Source organism: Dipodomys spectabilis, unplaced genomic scaffold (genome assembly GCF_019054845.1).
Source record: "Dipodomys spectabilis isolate Male_0828 unplaced genomic scaffold, ASM1905484v1 ptg000054l, whole genome shotgun sequence".
In the NCBI taxonomy this organism is placed as follows: Eukaryota; Metazoa; Chordata; class Mammalia; order Rodentia; family Heteromyidae; genus Dipodomys; species Dipodomys spectabilis.
The window spans coordinates 7,678,213-7,694,561 of record NW_024870731.1 but is presented as its reverse complement, the minus strand read 5'-3'; the positions used below and the strand labels follow the sequence as shown (position 1 = coordinate 7,694,561).

At 38.1% G+C, this 16,349-nt stretch overlaps 1 protein-coding gene across 1 annotated transcript in view; it reads right to left on the bottom strand.

Annotated features, from left to right (window-relative positions):
* Positions 1 to 7,340: 7,340 nt before the first annotated feature.
* Positions 7,341 to 16,349, bottom strand: part of LOC122107911 (probable ATP-dependent DNA helicase HFM1) — a 46,674-nt gene continuing 37,665 nt past the window's right edge. The window contains 5 exon segments of the mRNA XM_042679779.1: positions 7,341 to 7,484; positions 8,230 to 8,378; positions 8,477 to 8,588; positions 9,892 to 9,982; positions 11,456 to 11,701. Of these exon segments, the coding sequence (XP_042535713.1) occupies positions 7,415 to 7,484; positions 8,230 to 8,378; positions 8,477 to 8,588; positions 9,892 to 9,982; positions 11,456 to 11,701 (668 nt within the window). The 3' untranslated portion in view covers positions 7,341 to 7,414.

Below are 16,349 nucleotides of genomic sequence, written 5' to 3'. Positions count from 1 at the left end.
AAGAAATATTCACTTGTCTCTTTGGATTTTCTGTATTTACTGTGGTTGTTAAAACAGGTTGGTGAAAACAACGTAAGGGAAACAGGATTTATCTCCCTTCTCCCCCCACCCCCCTCCCACCCCCCCACTTGTATCAGCTGCTTCCGGGCCCAGGTGTGGTGAGGCAGGACATCACAACAAGCCTGTACTTGTCTGTCTGTAACCCAGCTGCTCTATTTGGGAGTCAGTTATGAGAAGATCACCAGTTCAGAGCAGAAGGCACAAAGTTAGCAAGATCCTGTCTCAAAATTAAAACAAAAGGACTGTAGAATAACTCAAGTGGTAGTGCACTGGCCTAGCAAGAAGAATTAAAAAATCAAAGAATAATTCTTCCTTAAGAAGGTGTCTATCTTTATTGCATGTGTATCTTTATTGCATTTTGATCTCTGTTATGTGGATCATCCGTGAGCCCTTAAAAACAAGCTGATCCTATTCATCTTTCCTAAATATTTTTCTGGATTACCACAGCCATTTTAGTTATAAATCCCATTTTGTTTGATAGGCAACCCTAGCTTCCACACCAAACCCTACTGAAAACAAAGTCAGGGAGATATTCAGGCCAGACCAGATGGTTTGCATTGTAATGTCATATTTCTTTTATTTTAAATGACATATTAATAATTTTTGAGGAAGTCAGGTACATCCCAGTTGTCTGAGTTCCACCTTAGTCTGACGAACATAGAACCCCTTCTTCCTAGTTTAGGGTATGGGAATCCTATCTTGCTAGTGTCCAAGACTTTTTTCTGTCTGTAAAGTTCTTAATATATTACACAATGTGCAGTCCCAGATTTGTTGGCTTCTTTACTGGGTTTCTCAACAGCTTAGGCCTTTGGCAACTGTTGTTTTTTATTGATCAGTCATGGGGCTTGAACTCAGGGCCTGAGCACTGTCCCTGAGCAAGTTTGCTCAAGGCTAACACTCTACCACTTTGAGCAATCATGCCACTTCCTGTTTTTTGACCAGTTAATTGGAGATAAGTGTTCTGGGCACATTTCTTCCCAGGCTGGGTTCAAACCATGATACGCAGATCTCAGCTTCCTGAGTAGCTAGGATTACAGGCGTGAGCCACCGGCACCAGACAGACAGCTGGTTCTTAGGTACCAGGTATTTCCTGGCTTGTGCATGCTATAACAGGCAGCATATAGCATATAGTCAATCACATTTATTGAGTGCAAGAACAGTAAGATATTTGGGTGTTCTCCAACAATACTTCATGGCAAGACCCTTCTAATCTATATATGTCATATACTACAGAGCATATACACAATATTAACCATTTGTGACTGTAGTATTAGTTATGGGTAGCATTGTGTTTAGAACTGATTATAGTTCATAGTTAGAAAAGAATTCCTTAGTGTATGTATGGAAGATAAGATCAGAACAAAGCATATTTTATTTTTTTGATCAAGAGTTTATAAAAATGAGTATTGAAATGTAACTCAATACTAGGAGCTGAAGTTAAAAATGCATGGAATCAAACTGGGTTTCAGTTCTTTTTTTTTTTTTTTATTTTTTTTTATTTTTTTAACATACTGTACAGAGGGGTTACAATTACATGGGCAGGATAATGCATACATTTCTTACCAAGCATTGCATCCTCCTCCTTTGTTTACCCTTCACCTCCCTTCCCAGCCTCCCCCCTCCCTCCCACCCAATCATACCCCCCCTCCCCCCCCCCCACCGACATTGTAAAGCTGGTTTTGACATGACATTTTGTACTTCTCATTGTTGCAACAGGTCCACCTGAATCCTTAAACGACTTGTTTGTCCCCGTCTCCTCCACATGTTATACTGACATCAAATATAGTGAAAGCAGGGGTTACACTGTGGGGGAGGGACATACAAAGCAACAAAGAAATAATCTTATAAATGCATTAGAAACACATGCATGAAAGAAACAAAAACATTAAAATACATATTTGAGGTTTTGTTTTCCTAACATCACATTATCTGACTTTTTCCGCTTGACTCATACCTATACTAGATATTGCAAATAAGGGAAACCATGGGCCCTATGTTTCTTTGGGCCTGGCTTACTTCACTTAATATAATTTTTTCCAAGCCTTTCCATTTCCTAACAAATGGGGTTCTTTTTCTAATGATTATTTGTTAAGAAACTATAGGCAAGTAATCTAGTATTTTCAGGAGCTTAGCTTTCTCTTAACTAAATGTGTTTTATTAGAATATATTTTTATTTCCTTTAGGTAGTTGTACAAGGGAGTTGACAATCAACAGAGCAGTTTATAAATACAGCACTTCCTTATCAATGTTACCCCTTTAACATTCTCACTCACCATAAAGTGCTGAATGGCAACACCTTCAATGTAACTAAATTGATTTTGAGCTATAATACCCAAGTTTCTTTCAGCATACCACTCAATTATTTCTCTTGTTTAAAATGTATCAGATAACTATAGAAAGAATAGAAATAACTTGTAGAAATAAATTCATTGTAAATCATTTAACAATTGTGCTAAAATTATTTTAGCTTAAAAGGAGAGCTATTGAGCTGAAGGTGTAACTCACTGGTAGCGCACTTTCTCCATGAGTAAAGCCCTGATTCTACACCCCAGCATAGACTTGTATGTATTTTTAATTTCTTCCTCTTTTTTTTTGTTGGTAGTGGGGCCTGAACTCTGGGCCTGGGTGCTGTTCCTCAGTTCTTCAGCTCAAGGCTAGCACTCTATCATTTGAGCCACAGTGCCAATTCTGGCTTTTTCTGTTTATGTACTGAGGAATCAAACCCAGGGCTTCATGCAAGCTAGGCAAGCACTTTACCACTAAGCCAGATTCTCAGCCCCTATAATTCCTTTTCTAGCTAATTTTGTTGTTGTTGTTCTTGGTCATGGGGCTTGAACTCTGGACCTGAGCACTGACCCTCAGCTCTTCAGCTCAAGGCTAGCGCTCTACCACTTGAGCTACAGCACCACTTCCGGTTTTCTGGTGGTTTACTGGAGATAAGAGTTTCACAGACTTTCCTGTCTGGGCTGGCTTTGAACCGAGATTCTCAGATCTCAGCCTCCTGAGTAGCTAGTATTACAGGCTGAGCCACCGGCGCCCGCACAAAAAAAAATTTTTTATAGCTACAGCATATATATGCAAGTGCAAGTTCACACACATTTTTCTAAATCTTTCAGAATAGAATACTATGAGGAGTTTTATCCCTTTGTTTTGTTTTGCTGAAGTATGTAGGAGTTTTTAAGGCATAAGTTAGTTTACAGAAAGGTTTCTGAACTGAAACAAGGATTGTTCATTTGAATTATTTGCTTTTATTATGTTAATCAAAACAAAACTCTATAGAGCCTCTAAGTACCTCTCAAGTTACATAAAAAACACCCAGTTGATGAATGAGAATTATAAAGATAATTTACACAGTTGGTGAAGAAAACACCCTATACTGAAAGGCAATTAAACAAGAGCTATATCACATTATATTTTAAACAGGAAAAAATATGTGCAGAAAACCATGTAATCATCATCACTCTTATACTTGTCTTCTGAAATGGATCTCTTAAAATTTCAGTATCATTTCTTTATTTTCTACTGTGTACAAGTGCTTCTCATATTTTAATGTGCACATAATCAGCTGGGAATCTTGTTAAAATGCAGATTCTCAGTCAGAAGGCCTGGGGTCAGGCTGTGACATAGAGCTGCTTCTAAGTGAGGTTTTTATGAACTGAAATGCCACTCTCAATTGTATTTACAAAATGCAATGAATGAGGCATCAGGGGTCCCATTCGTCAGCCACTCGCTGACGTTCTTTGGCCATTCTGACCATGGTTGCAGGACGATCCAGTGTTAGGCCAACCTCCTCCTCCTCTCCAACCTGTAGCTCGTCTTGTTCCTCATCCTCTTCTCTCTTGCTGACTTGGTCTCCTCTATGTTAAAAGCAGAGGCTTCTCCATGCTCAAGGGCAGAGCACCTTTGAAATGTGTCAAGCCAGCGCTTGCTGCCACTGAGCGGGGTCGGTCTGGGGGAGAAGCACTGGACGGTCTGCTTCTGCGCCGTCCTCCTCCTCTTCATCCTCGTCACCGGCATGAACGACCGTCTTCCCGTAGAGCTATCCTGAAGTTTCTTGGCTTTCGTCCGGACGGGGTCGGCATCCGGCGAGCCGTTCCTCTGTCTGCAGTCGTCTGTGTTTAGGCCCGATGCGGTCTCCGCCCTCACAGGGACTCGCTGCGGGAAGTGACCACCCTCCTCTTGCTGGAGTCACCGCCGCGGTAGACCCCACGCGCTCCTCATCCTTCTCATCTTGCTTCATGCAGCGAACAGGAGAAGTGCGCGGCCCGCAATGGCGGCCTGCAGCCGCCCTTGACACGTGGAGAAGCTCCGCCCTCTCTCTGAGGGTAAGCATCTTCCCCGGACCCAGGTTCACTGCCCGGAGCCTCAGCAGGCGCAGAACGTTGGGGTGGTTGAAATATATTCCAAAGTGTACAACGCCGCGGAGAATACTATTCACAGCCATGAGACGCAGGTGTGCAGTGGACTGCAGCGGGCGTGCGGCGGGCGTGCAGCGGACATGCAGCGGACAAGGAGAGGCCTGAACCTATGGGCAGAGCCTGGGAGAGCAAACGGACCAATGCTAGGGTCACTGAGCCAATCAGCGCCCAGGATACGAACACTGCGCTGTGGTTGGTTGCCTTCCATTCCATCAGCCAATCGTGTGCCGTGTACAATCTCACGTTGGCAAACTTGCGCAAGCGGTAGTGGCAGACTGCAGGTCCACTGTGTACAGTACCGTAGTCATCACTGAGGAGACACATGCTGTATTTTATTTCGATTTAATATTCTCTTAACATGTTGAAGCTAGCATTTTTGTAGTTGTAAATTTTTAGGCGAAAATAATTAAAATCATAAATATATACTTACCGCAAACTCCTGCAATTTGGCAGAAACTCTGTGATGCGGAATTGGATACGTATTTTTTAAACCCCGCCATGCGGTGACGCCACGAGCGGCAGGGACGACGGCATTTTATGATTACGGGCTGGCTTGTTTGATCACGCTCCACCATCCTGTGCCTTGCAAAGTCACGTGATGTATATGAAGGTTCAACCCTACAAGGAGCACACCCAGGGGTTGTCTGACAGTTCAGAATTGTTCAGTATTTCAGTGAGTTCCGGGAACTCTGGGACGTGCTGTGGAAACGCTCCGCCAGCCCCCCCCCCCTCCCCTCCACCGTCCCTGAGAAGGAGCACGCGTCCATCCGGGCGAAGGAGGCCAAGGCGGACCAGGGCTGAGGCCAGCTCTGGACCTATGCACTCTGTGGGGCCATCGCAGGGGGGTGAGTCAGGGGACTCCCTTCTCCAATGGGCCAAGAGCCATGGCACTGTCTCAAAGAACTCCTGACGGTTGTCATGAATAAACTGAGAAACCTCCCAAAGATTCTATTTCAGTGAAAGCCAGGCCCCGGTGGCTCACAGCTATAGCCCTAGTGACTCAGGAGGCAGAGATCTGCGGATCACATTCAGAGTCAGCCCAGGCAGGAAAGCCCGTGAGACTTTTATCTCCATTTGAGCTGTGGCTCAAGTGGTGTAAACACTAACCTTGAGCAGAAAACTCAGAGACATTGCCTAAGCCCTGAGTTCAAGCACACACACACACACACACACACACACACACACACTTTTTAAGTCTTTTTAAGTATGTACATTGTTTGTGACGTTATTGCATAAATGATAGGCTGCAGCAAACCCTGAATATAATTTTTATATTCATTAGGAAACAGAAAAGCTGACTTGCTTTATTGAGATATTCACTTAGGTATAGTGATCTATAAATGAAGCTACAATATCTCTACCAAAATATTAAATGTCGCAAAACAAAAAGTGTTCTCATTCTCCACAGTAATGAGTACAGAACTTTGCACTTAGGAGATTACAGTAAGTCAAGTTGAATTGAATTTCTATTTCTTTAGTTTCAAAGTCTATGTACACAAAATAAACACTGTAATTGCATTGATTTTTCATTTTATTTTTGTGTTGGTTGCAGAGTTTGAACTCGGGTCTCAGGTGCTCTTAACTTTTGTTTTTTTCCCCTCAAGGTTGGTGCTCTACCATGTGAGTTCCTCAGCTCTCAGCTTGCTGAGTAGCTAGGCACAGGCCACTGTCTCCCAGCTTCAAATTTTCATTTTAATGGGGTTTAATAACATATAAAGGTTTCAGGATGATTGACTCAGATCTGAAACATACCAATTTTAAAGAGATCTAAAACAAATAAATAACTGGCTGCCATTATTTTTCAACAAAACCTCTTAGTTGATTTTAAGTTTTATCCTGTTTTCATGATAGTGGGTTTGAACTCAGGACTTTATGTTTGCTAAGTAGGTACTTTTACTCCTTGAGCCATACCTCCACCCCTTTTGACCTTGTATTTGAGATAGTGTCTCATTTTTTCATGTGGGCCAGTCTGGACAGCAGTTTTCCTATTTACACTACAAGCTACCATGATTCATGAGAATACATGAACCATCATACCTAGGTATTAACTGATATGGGGTCTTATGAACAAAATGTCTGGCTGGCATAAAACTGTGATCTTCTCAATCTCAGCATCTTGAGTATGTAATATTAGATGTGAGCCACCGAACCTCATGCTTTTGATCTAAATTAATACATATGCTCATAAATATTTACTAACCAAAACAATAAAAAATCTCACCTGAAAGTTTCTTTTCTTTTTTACTTATCTTCTAAGGCTAATGCTTAAAAAATTCTAAAATTTCTTAGATGGGCTTCAACTTCATATGGTATATACATAAAAAATAAATTAGAAATAAGCTTTGCTTAGAATGCCCATCAATAAGTTTGAGATTTAATTTATTGAAAAATAGTATGTCTTTCTGTTAAAGTCAGCATAACAAGGTTTTTATTTTATACCATTAAAAGCTAAATGATAGTAACTATACTAATAGTTTATTATTGCTCAAAACCAAGATAACAAGGTTCGAAGAATGACTAGATTTTTAAAAACTAAAGCAGTCAATAACAAAATACATGAACACCATGTAACAAACAATCTAAATAACAGATTTACTAACAGCATTATTTTGCTTTCACAGAATACTTTAAGAACATAAAAAAATGACAATTCAAATTAGGTCCTGTCAAAATCAAATAAAGAATGAAACAATTATTTCTAAGTGTAAATCAATTTTAAGCTCATTAGAAAAAAAGCCACATTTTGAGAAAAAAGAAAGTACTTTTCAAAAAGTTACAATTGAATGAGAAAATCAATCAGCCCCTCAACTGTGCTGAAAAAAAGTCAACAAAACTGATCAAGAGATAAAGCGTTAACAATTATGATTTTTTAAAATGAAAAGCATAGTTTGAGGTTAGGGGTCTCCATATTTTCTTTTAATAAGATTTTGTTGTTGTTACAAAATGCCATCAAATATTCCCAGAAAACTCTTCATTTCTCCAGCTGCTTCGACAGGATGATAATAACTAAGGGGGAAAGATCAAGTGTAAAATTAACCTTTTGTAAAACAATTTATTTTAGAATACAGAATACAGTGTAATATGAATACAACATATTAACTTGAAGATTGTTCTGAGGTTGTTTCTGAACCTTAGCCTGTATAACCTGTCTGTGGGTAAAAAAAATACTGGACTTTGGAAACTGTAGAAGAGCCAAATTTCCTAGTTATTTATTTAAATATACTGCAAAATAATGTTACTTAATAAAAGTACGGACAGGCCTTGAATCTGATTCTTCCATGAGAGAAGCTGCAGTTCTTCCAAAAATGGCCAGTAGTGGAGGAATTGATCAGATTTATCCTAACTTTGTCACTGGCCCTGTCAAGTTGTAAAATAATTAGATGGCTAAAATACAACTTTAAATTTTGAAAAATTAGCTTGTCTCATTTGTGTTTCTCAAATGATTCTACACTTAAATGATCAATATACTACATTGAATCAGTAAAAACTACTTTATCAACTCAATATATATCTTCTGTAATTGTTAGCATCAAACATACAGGTTTTCAAAAATTGAGATATTTGAAGCTGTAAAGTATCTCAAGAACCTCAAGCTCTAAAACTGTAAAATTTCAATGTTTTTAATAAACAAAAGGTTTGGCTTAATAAATAAAAGGCTCTGATTTTTAAAATGAATCAAAGAAAAAATACTGAATTTGCCCATAAAAGGTTTTTATTGGTATACTCTTGAAATGTACTTAAGAGTTCTAACCTGAAATCCGTTCCCTTTTTAGATTCACTATTTTGTATCAAGAAGTCGACTTTCTTAACATTAGTAGAATTTGGTATTTCTTTGGACTGAGTAAAGCACAGCCTCTCGAACACCGGTGACAGGCCTTGTTTTCTGTCATGAGGGGAAACCTGTATTTGGTGTAAAAAATAACAGTCATTGAAAGTTTAAGTATTCACACAACCTCCCCCCCCAACCCCAAAAGAAACAGGGGGGTTCTTCTGCTTACAGTATTTGTATTTCCGGCCTGTTCTGGCAATTGCATCATGGAGGATGGACCCAAGTCAGACATAGCATGGTTTGATAAACAAGTATATGGCTTCTCATATGATGAAACAAAACTAAAATTTTAAATTAATTATTTGTAAAACATTGTAGTAACATTTTAATTTACATTAACAGTGTATATTTGAGGAATGTAAAATTGATCATACTTATAAAAATTGATGATCCATGTTATCCTATTATTAAAAATTGATCTATATTTTACACTCATGGAAAACTTAGTATATTTCCTTTTCAAGACGAATTTACATATTCCAAATTACATAAGAGTACCAGTTTTTAAGGGAGTATAGAAATAATCCTAGAATAATTCTTCTTAAAATTCAGTCTTGCTGGGTGGTGGTGGCTCATATCTGTAATTCTAGCTAATCAGGAGGCTGAGAGCTGAGAATTGTGGTTCAAAGTCAGCCTTGGCAGGAAAGTCTGTGAGATTCTTATCTCTAATTAATCACCAGAAAACCATAAATGGAGCTGAGGCTCAAGTGGCAGAGTGCTAGCCTTGAGCAAAAGAGCTCAGGCCCTGTTTTCAAACCCTACAGCTCTCTCTCTCTCTCTCTCTCTCTCACACACACACACACACACACACACACAAACACACACATTGAGTCTTATACTTAACTACTTAACTACAGGTAGCCTAACCCACCAAATTATGAAGGCACTTGAATTTGTGACCCTTGACTTATAGACTCATCTAATCAGGACATTCAATGTTCCTTCACAATCAGACTATGGCAATCTCATCCTTAATACTATAGTAATTCCTATGGTAACACTGATCCTTGAGCATGAAATGTCTCAAAAGTCTTATTCTTTTACAGCTGTTTCTTTATACATAGAACCCCTGTTCACTCCTGTTTTACTTTTCTTAAAAAATATAAAAATTCTGGGGCTGGGAAGGTGGCTCAATGGTAGATGCTTGCCTTGCATGCATGAGGCCCTGGGTTCAATTCCTCAGTACCACATAAGCAAGGCACTGTGGCTCAAATGGTAGAGAGCTGGCCTTGATCTGAAGAGCTGAGGGACAGTGCCCAGGCCCAGAGTTCAAGCACCATGACTGACCAAAAAAAAATAAAAAAATAAAATAAAAAATTATAAAAAAATATAAAAATTCCTGAGTTCCAAAAGACCATGATTTAGTAGGAGGGCCCCAGAAATGTACATTTTTAATATGCATCTGCTGATGATTCTGAGGCAGGTGGCTTAACAGAAACATATCTAACATACATCTAAGATTAAGAAAGGTTGTCTAGAACCTTATGGATTCCCTGACACCTAATAATTCAGTCTCATATTCTGATTGTCTTTCAAGAGGATACAAAGCTGAAAGAATTACAAACCAAAGTTCTAAAAACTTGCCTGTTGGACACTGTGTTTTGTAATTTTCTCTTTGACTTTTGGAGGGGTAGCTTACTTTCCCTGGCACTTGAACTCGGGGTGTCTCCAAAGCCTAAAATACGAAGGAACAGCTGAATTAAACTTTTTTTTTTTTTTTTTTGCCAGTCATGGACTTGAACTCTGGGCCTGGGCACTGTCCCTGAGCATTTCAGCTCAAAGTGAGCACTCTACCATTTGACCCACAGCACCACTTCTGGTTTTCTGGTGGTTCATTGGAGATAAGAGTCTCACAGACTTTCCTGCCCAGGCTGGCTTTGAACCGTAACCCTCAGATCTCAGCCTCCTAAGTAGCTAGGATTACAGGTGTGAGCTACCACCACCTGGAAAACTTTTTTAAAAATAAATTCCACTAGAGATTTCTTCTGTAGATATGATGCAGTTTTTAAAAGAAGAATTGACTCTTCTAATTGTGTATAAAATAAGGCAAAAGCTAGAGAAATAAATATAAAACATGTAAGTTAGCTTATGAGTCACTATGATTGAAGGTTCTCAGATCATCACTATTTGCTTACTTTTTAATTCAGGCAAACAATCAAGTTGAAATGCATTCAACATTCTCAAGGGTCTGCGTGTTATTAAAGTGAATCAGTTCATTGAAATTGACTGTCCAGTGACAGGGCTACTGAATTAAAGACCAGTATTCACTGCCTGCTATCAGTTCACAATGCCATTCAGTCCGGAGGCAGGAGTTATTGTCCAGCGATACAGGAAACTGCCTACTGACACACGTCAGAGAGATTTTCCAGATAATTTTGTGAACAGTGTAATAATTTTCTTGAAGATGATTAGCATTTTAGGTAATTCTTAATACTCTAAGATAACAGTATTAAAACTTCTAACTGGTTCCCTGAGGTAGGATACATTAAGAAGCAACAAAACCATAATGATGGGAATATGAGTCTCCATGAGAAGGCTGAAGACTGATTTCAGTCAGTATTTATGGGGGAAGAGTATCTCCACTTGTTATCTTGTCAAGCATTTAGCAAGATTTTCAATTTTGTGTTTTAGTGAAATGAATTTGTCTGCAACTCAAAGAACTAAGTCTCATGATTTTTTCATTTGTATCTGATTTAAATACAACTTCCAATACCAAAGAAATGGATCTTCTCTTATTTGCTCGTATCTGAAAAGTCAATGTTTTGACTAGAAGTTATTTTATTTTCTCTGTAAGTAGATGAATACATTTAAAAACATTTTTGCCCTTCACAAATATTAGAGATCATGTGTGATCTTAGAGAGCAGAAGAGTTTGTTTCATGAGGGAAAATTTAATGAACAGTCTGAATTTGAATGGAGTCTTTAATAAGAGGAGCAACAAATAAAAAAAAGCTCAACTGATATGTCAATATCCATAAAATAACCTTGACTTCTACCTACAGGAGGAAAAATCATGATGGGTCACTTTTGCAGTTTTGCTAGAAATTACAACCTTAACAAACTAAATCTAAGTAAGTACAAATAAAAAGGCAAAGATAATTAGTCCCAAGAACCAAATTAGAAAAATAAACAAAAGACAATGTATTTACCTGATGTTGTTGTCCTCTTAGTATCAGTTAAAAAACTACTAATTTCGATTAAGTTTTCATCATCAAAATCTTCCCAAACTTCACTTCCCAATTCAAAGTTCACATTCAAAACTTCTGAAAATGGAGATTTGCTAGTATCTTCATCTGTCAAATTCTGGTTTCCAGATATATTAAGATTTCTTTTGAATACTTTTGTCTGAGGGGCTTCCTCATTCAAAGTTGTAGAATAGTTCCATCCAGAAAATTCTATTATGTGTCCATATAAAAGATTAAAATTTCTTTTAAAATCATAAGTATCATTGTGTGTATACATACACACATACATATATATACATATATACACACATACACAAAACTTATCTGTCAAGTCACTAAGCAGAGCTCTTGAGCAGTAGTTTCAAAACACTGTGTCAAGCATTGTTGTTCGAGAGTTGTATTAAATCTAATTTTTAATAGTTTTAAAGATAACTAATTTTCCTCTTAATTTCTACATGAAAATAACTCTATAAATTTCATTATATAGTTTTCCTACCCTACAGATAAATAAAGACCATAAGGAATAGTAAAAATAGTGCAGTAGATTAGAAAGTAATTTGTAACAAGTTCCTAATTTATCCTAAGTAATTAAAAAAAGGAGAGAGAGCACAGCTAGGAATTAAGAAAATAGAGTTTAGATGCTGATATGTTAACTTTTGATAAACATATCTCAGAAGGTGTTTATATAGATGTATTTGTAATTAGAAGTATAGATTCAAAAACCCTCAGAGTATAGTTAGTAATTGAAGACTTGGGCTTACATGAAATTATCTAGGAAAAGTTGGTTTGAAGTGAAAAGAATAAAGAAGCAAAAAGAAAATAATCCATTTGTAAGATCAACAGGAAAAGCTCAGACAGTCTGAGAATGATTAAAGCAAAAGAAAGTAACAAATCTCAAATACAGAGGTCAAAAAGTGAAATTTGGAAATTATTAAATGACTTCATCAGTCAGGAGGTCATTAAATGGTGGTTTCAAAGTAGTGACAGAAAGGAACCCACAATTGAATGAATGAACAACAGTGCCCAGGTAGTAAGAAAGTGAACAAAGTGAGTGTAAAATTGCTCATCTGGGACTCTCAGTTTTGATGAGAAAGCAGCAAAGAGAGGACATGGAATCCTGGTTTGGGTCCATCTGTCATGCTTTCCCCTCTTTCAGTAGAAGCACCTCCCTTTTGCTTTGAAGTAGCATGCCTCCACTATTCCACAAGATCTTGTTGAGCCTTTGTTTATGGTTCCCTGCCTTTTTTAAGGCCATGGGGACAAAATGACCCAATGCCCAGACTATAGGGATTGATCAAGGATGAACACATGACTCAAATGAAGCCAATTAGAATGAATTCAGGTCTACAATTCAACAAGAAGATGGTATTTTTCTATTGAGGGTGTTAAATAGGAAGACAAACTTTAGGGATTATCTGCTACGTAGAGAGTCTATTTAACAGGGGCTGGGAAGGTGACTCAGTGGTAAAGCACTTGCCTTGCATGCCTGAGGCCCTGGGTTCGATTCCTCAGCACCACATAAGCAAAAAGCTGGAAGTGGTGCTGTGGCTCAAGTGGTAGAGCGCTAGCCTTGAGCTGAAGAGCTGAGGGACAGTGCCCAGGCCCAGAGTTCAGGCCCCACGACCGGACACCGCCCCCCCCCCCAAAAAAAAAGAAAGAAAGTCTATTTAACAAATCAAGCCAATCATCATCAGGCATAGTTTAAAAACATGAGGGAAAGGGAGAGGTGTGTATAATTTGAATGCCAAAGCTAAAGGCAGTTTACATGAGATAATGTTATCCTTTTGTGTGATTATGTCTCTTTAAGTAGAATTTTTATCACTTGCAGTAAAAAAAATAAAAAAGGTCATGACTAGCTAGATTGACATATGTAGCTGAAGAAGGAAAAGACAGGCAGAGAGAAAAGGATGAAGACAGAGGAAAGAAGAGAGGAATACTGGTTCTCAAATGTCCCTGTGAGGGTAGGATTAGATGCCATTAAGATTATAGTTGGGTCTCAGCTACTTGGGAGGTGGAGGGAGGAAGATCACAAGTTAAAGACCAGCCCAGGCAAAGTTAGCAAGACCATTTCAAATTGAGAGACTTAGAAAAAATTGTTATGTGAAGACCCCCAAAAACTTAGGTCTCATGGTTTCCCTTATTTGCAATAACTAGTATACATCTAGGATAATCTTACCAGACAAGCAGAAAAGGTCAAAAGCTATGTACAAATGACCATATAAGATGATGCTAAGCGAAATGAACCCCAAGATAGGAACACAAGAGGTTTCATCTTTGTTGCTGCTGTTTTTAATGTACTATGTGATTTTTTTTTGTGTCTTTTGTATGTTCTTCCCCCATAGTATAACCCCTATTTCCACTGTATTTGATTCTAGTGCCCTGCATCTTGTATATACATTTTTCTAATTTGGGGAGGGGAAGGGAAATAACAAAATACTGAAAAAATGATACAGTTGACTCATTGTAACAATGAAATGTACAAGACACTAAATTGAAAATGAACTTTACAACTTTGGGGAGGGGAGGGAGGAGTTGGGGTGGTGGGGAAGGAAGGAATGGTAGGGGAAAAACAAAGGAGGGGGTAATAATGCTCAATAGGAAATGTACTCATTACCTTACTCATGTTACTGTAACCCCTTTGTACAGTATCTTTACAATAAAAAATATATATTAAAGGAAACAAAATACAAAACAGAAGGACTGCATGTGTGGCTCAAATGACTGTGTGCCTAGCATTTATGAGGCCCTGGGTTCAATTCTTAGTACTAGAAATAAATAAAATAAATGATATGGAGAAAGAGAGAGAGAGTGAGAGAGCAAGAGAGAGAGAGAGAGAGAATGCTTGAATAGAAGAAAAATGTTCCCAGAGACAGAGAAAGAAATAGTTGAAATAGGATGGGCTGGTACAATGGAAAGTTGGAAGAGTTCATATACTATAATATGAACACGCAGTTTTCCACTGATAACCAAAAGTCAATTTCATTTTGTAGAAATGGCATTGGACTGGGTATCAAGAGACATGGAATCTATTTCTGGCCCTGTATTAATTAGGTATGTGATTTTGGGCAAGTCATTTAATCTATCAGAATCTTGGTTTCTTTCATTGTAAGATGAGAAACTACATAAAGCACACTTCTACAATTTAAGTTTTATGATTCAACATGCTTTCTCATATAACATAATTTTTTCTTCCCTTCTTGAAAATTGGGATACATATGATAAGAATTGCCATGTTTTTGTTAAAACATTCTTAAGAGTAGTATTTGAGTACAGTTATGTTTTGCCAAGAAAGAATGTCTGAAAATATAAGCCTACTTAATTGTTACAATTAATAGTACCCGATTAACAGCTTTAACTACCTGTCTCAATTCTAAAATCTTTAGAATAAAATTAGATGAGGGAACTGAAATAAAGGGTAAAGTATACTATGAGACACTACAGTCAATGGCATAAGTAGAACTCTGACTTAGCAGATTATTTCCAGTTCCTGTGTGTCTAACTACCACACTACAGGCTCTCCTGAATGAAAGAAGGAAAAGAATAAAGGTAAAACAGGAATATAGTTATTACTGGGGGTTCCAATCTAGATGATAAGTTAGTATCATAATATAGATTAGAGTTGGGATTAGTGGGTGGAAAAGAAGCAAAAGTAGGAAAACCATGAAAATATAACTAGAAGTAAGCAGAGTAAAGGATGAACTATATAGAAGGGCAGGGAACAGAGTAGCAGTATAAGAAAAAAATTAGAAGGCTATAAGAGGGTTGAACATTTTAAACCTCCTATCCATTTTGTAATAATATCCAGGCTTTGAACGAGTAGGACAAAATGTTCCTTGTTCAGGATAGGCAGGTAAAAAGGAAATAACAATAACACAAGGGAACCAGGAGAACTGTTACAGTACCACACTTAGGTACATTTTGTCAGCCAGTTCTATGGTAGAGATTACTTCTTGATATAGAAGCCAACAGTCCCCAAGACAACCGCAAAGGAGACTAGAGATGAGCCAGAGGCCTCATCTTCATCTCATTACAATCCTGTTTTCAATTCCTTGGCTCAATGAGGGCATCTTATTAGGTAAACCATTCTCATTCTTGGAGATATATTTTCATTTCTTGGACAATTCCACCATTAGCACAATCACTACTGCAACCATTAAGCCCTACTCCATAAAACTGACAACGACTCAGGGATAGACACACTTGACTGCTTGGCCAAGCTGTCTGCCCTCAGTTTCCCTTAAGAGGTATACTATCGCTCTAGGACCGTTTTCTGCTTTAACAAAACCTAGCTTTCACTTAAATTAATCTGTGCTGTCAAATACTACTCTATTGTCTGCCCCTGAAATCTTTAATCTTTCACTCTTCAACTCAGAATAGGGAATTAAAAAAAATGATGTTACGGTACTTTAAAAAGTGGCAGGTAGGACTGGGAATGTACCTTAGTGGTAGAGTGCTTGCCTAGCACGCATGAAGACCTAGGTTCAATTCAGTACCACATACTCAGAAAAAGCTGGAAGTAGCACTTTGGCTCAACTGGTAGAGTGCTAGCCTTGAGCAAAAAGAAGCTCAGGGACATTGCGCAGGCCCTGAGTTCAAGCCTCAAGACTATCCAAAAAACAAAAAAACAAAAAACAGTGCCAGATACTTCACCTCTTTCCTCCCTACATTTATTGAGTGACTGATTTTTTTTTTTTAATGCTAGGGGTTGAATTTAAGGCTTCACATATACTAGACAAGCCCCTCTATCACTGAGCTGCATCCATAGCCCTCTAAGATCCTAAATTATAACGGAAGGAAACATAAAATGACAGTGTCAAAGAATGGAAACAAAAGGCAATGACAGAGACAGTATTTTTTT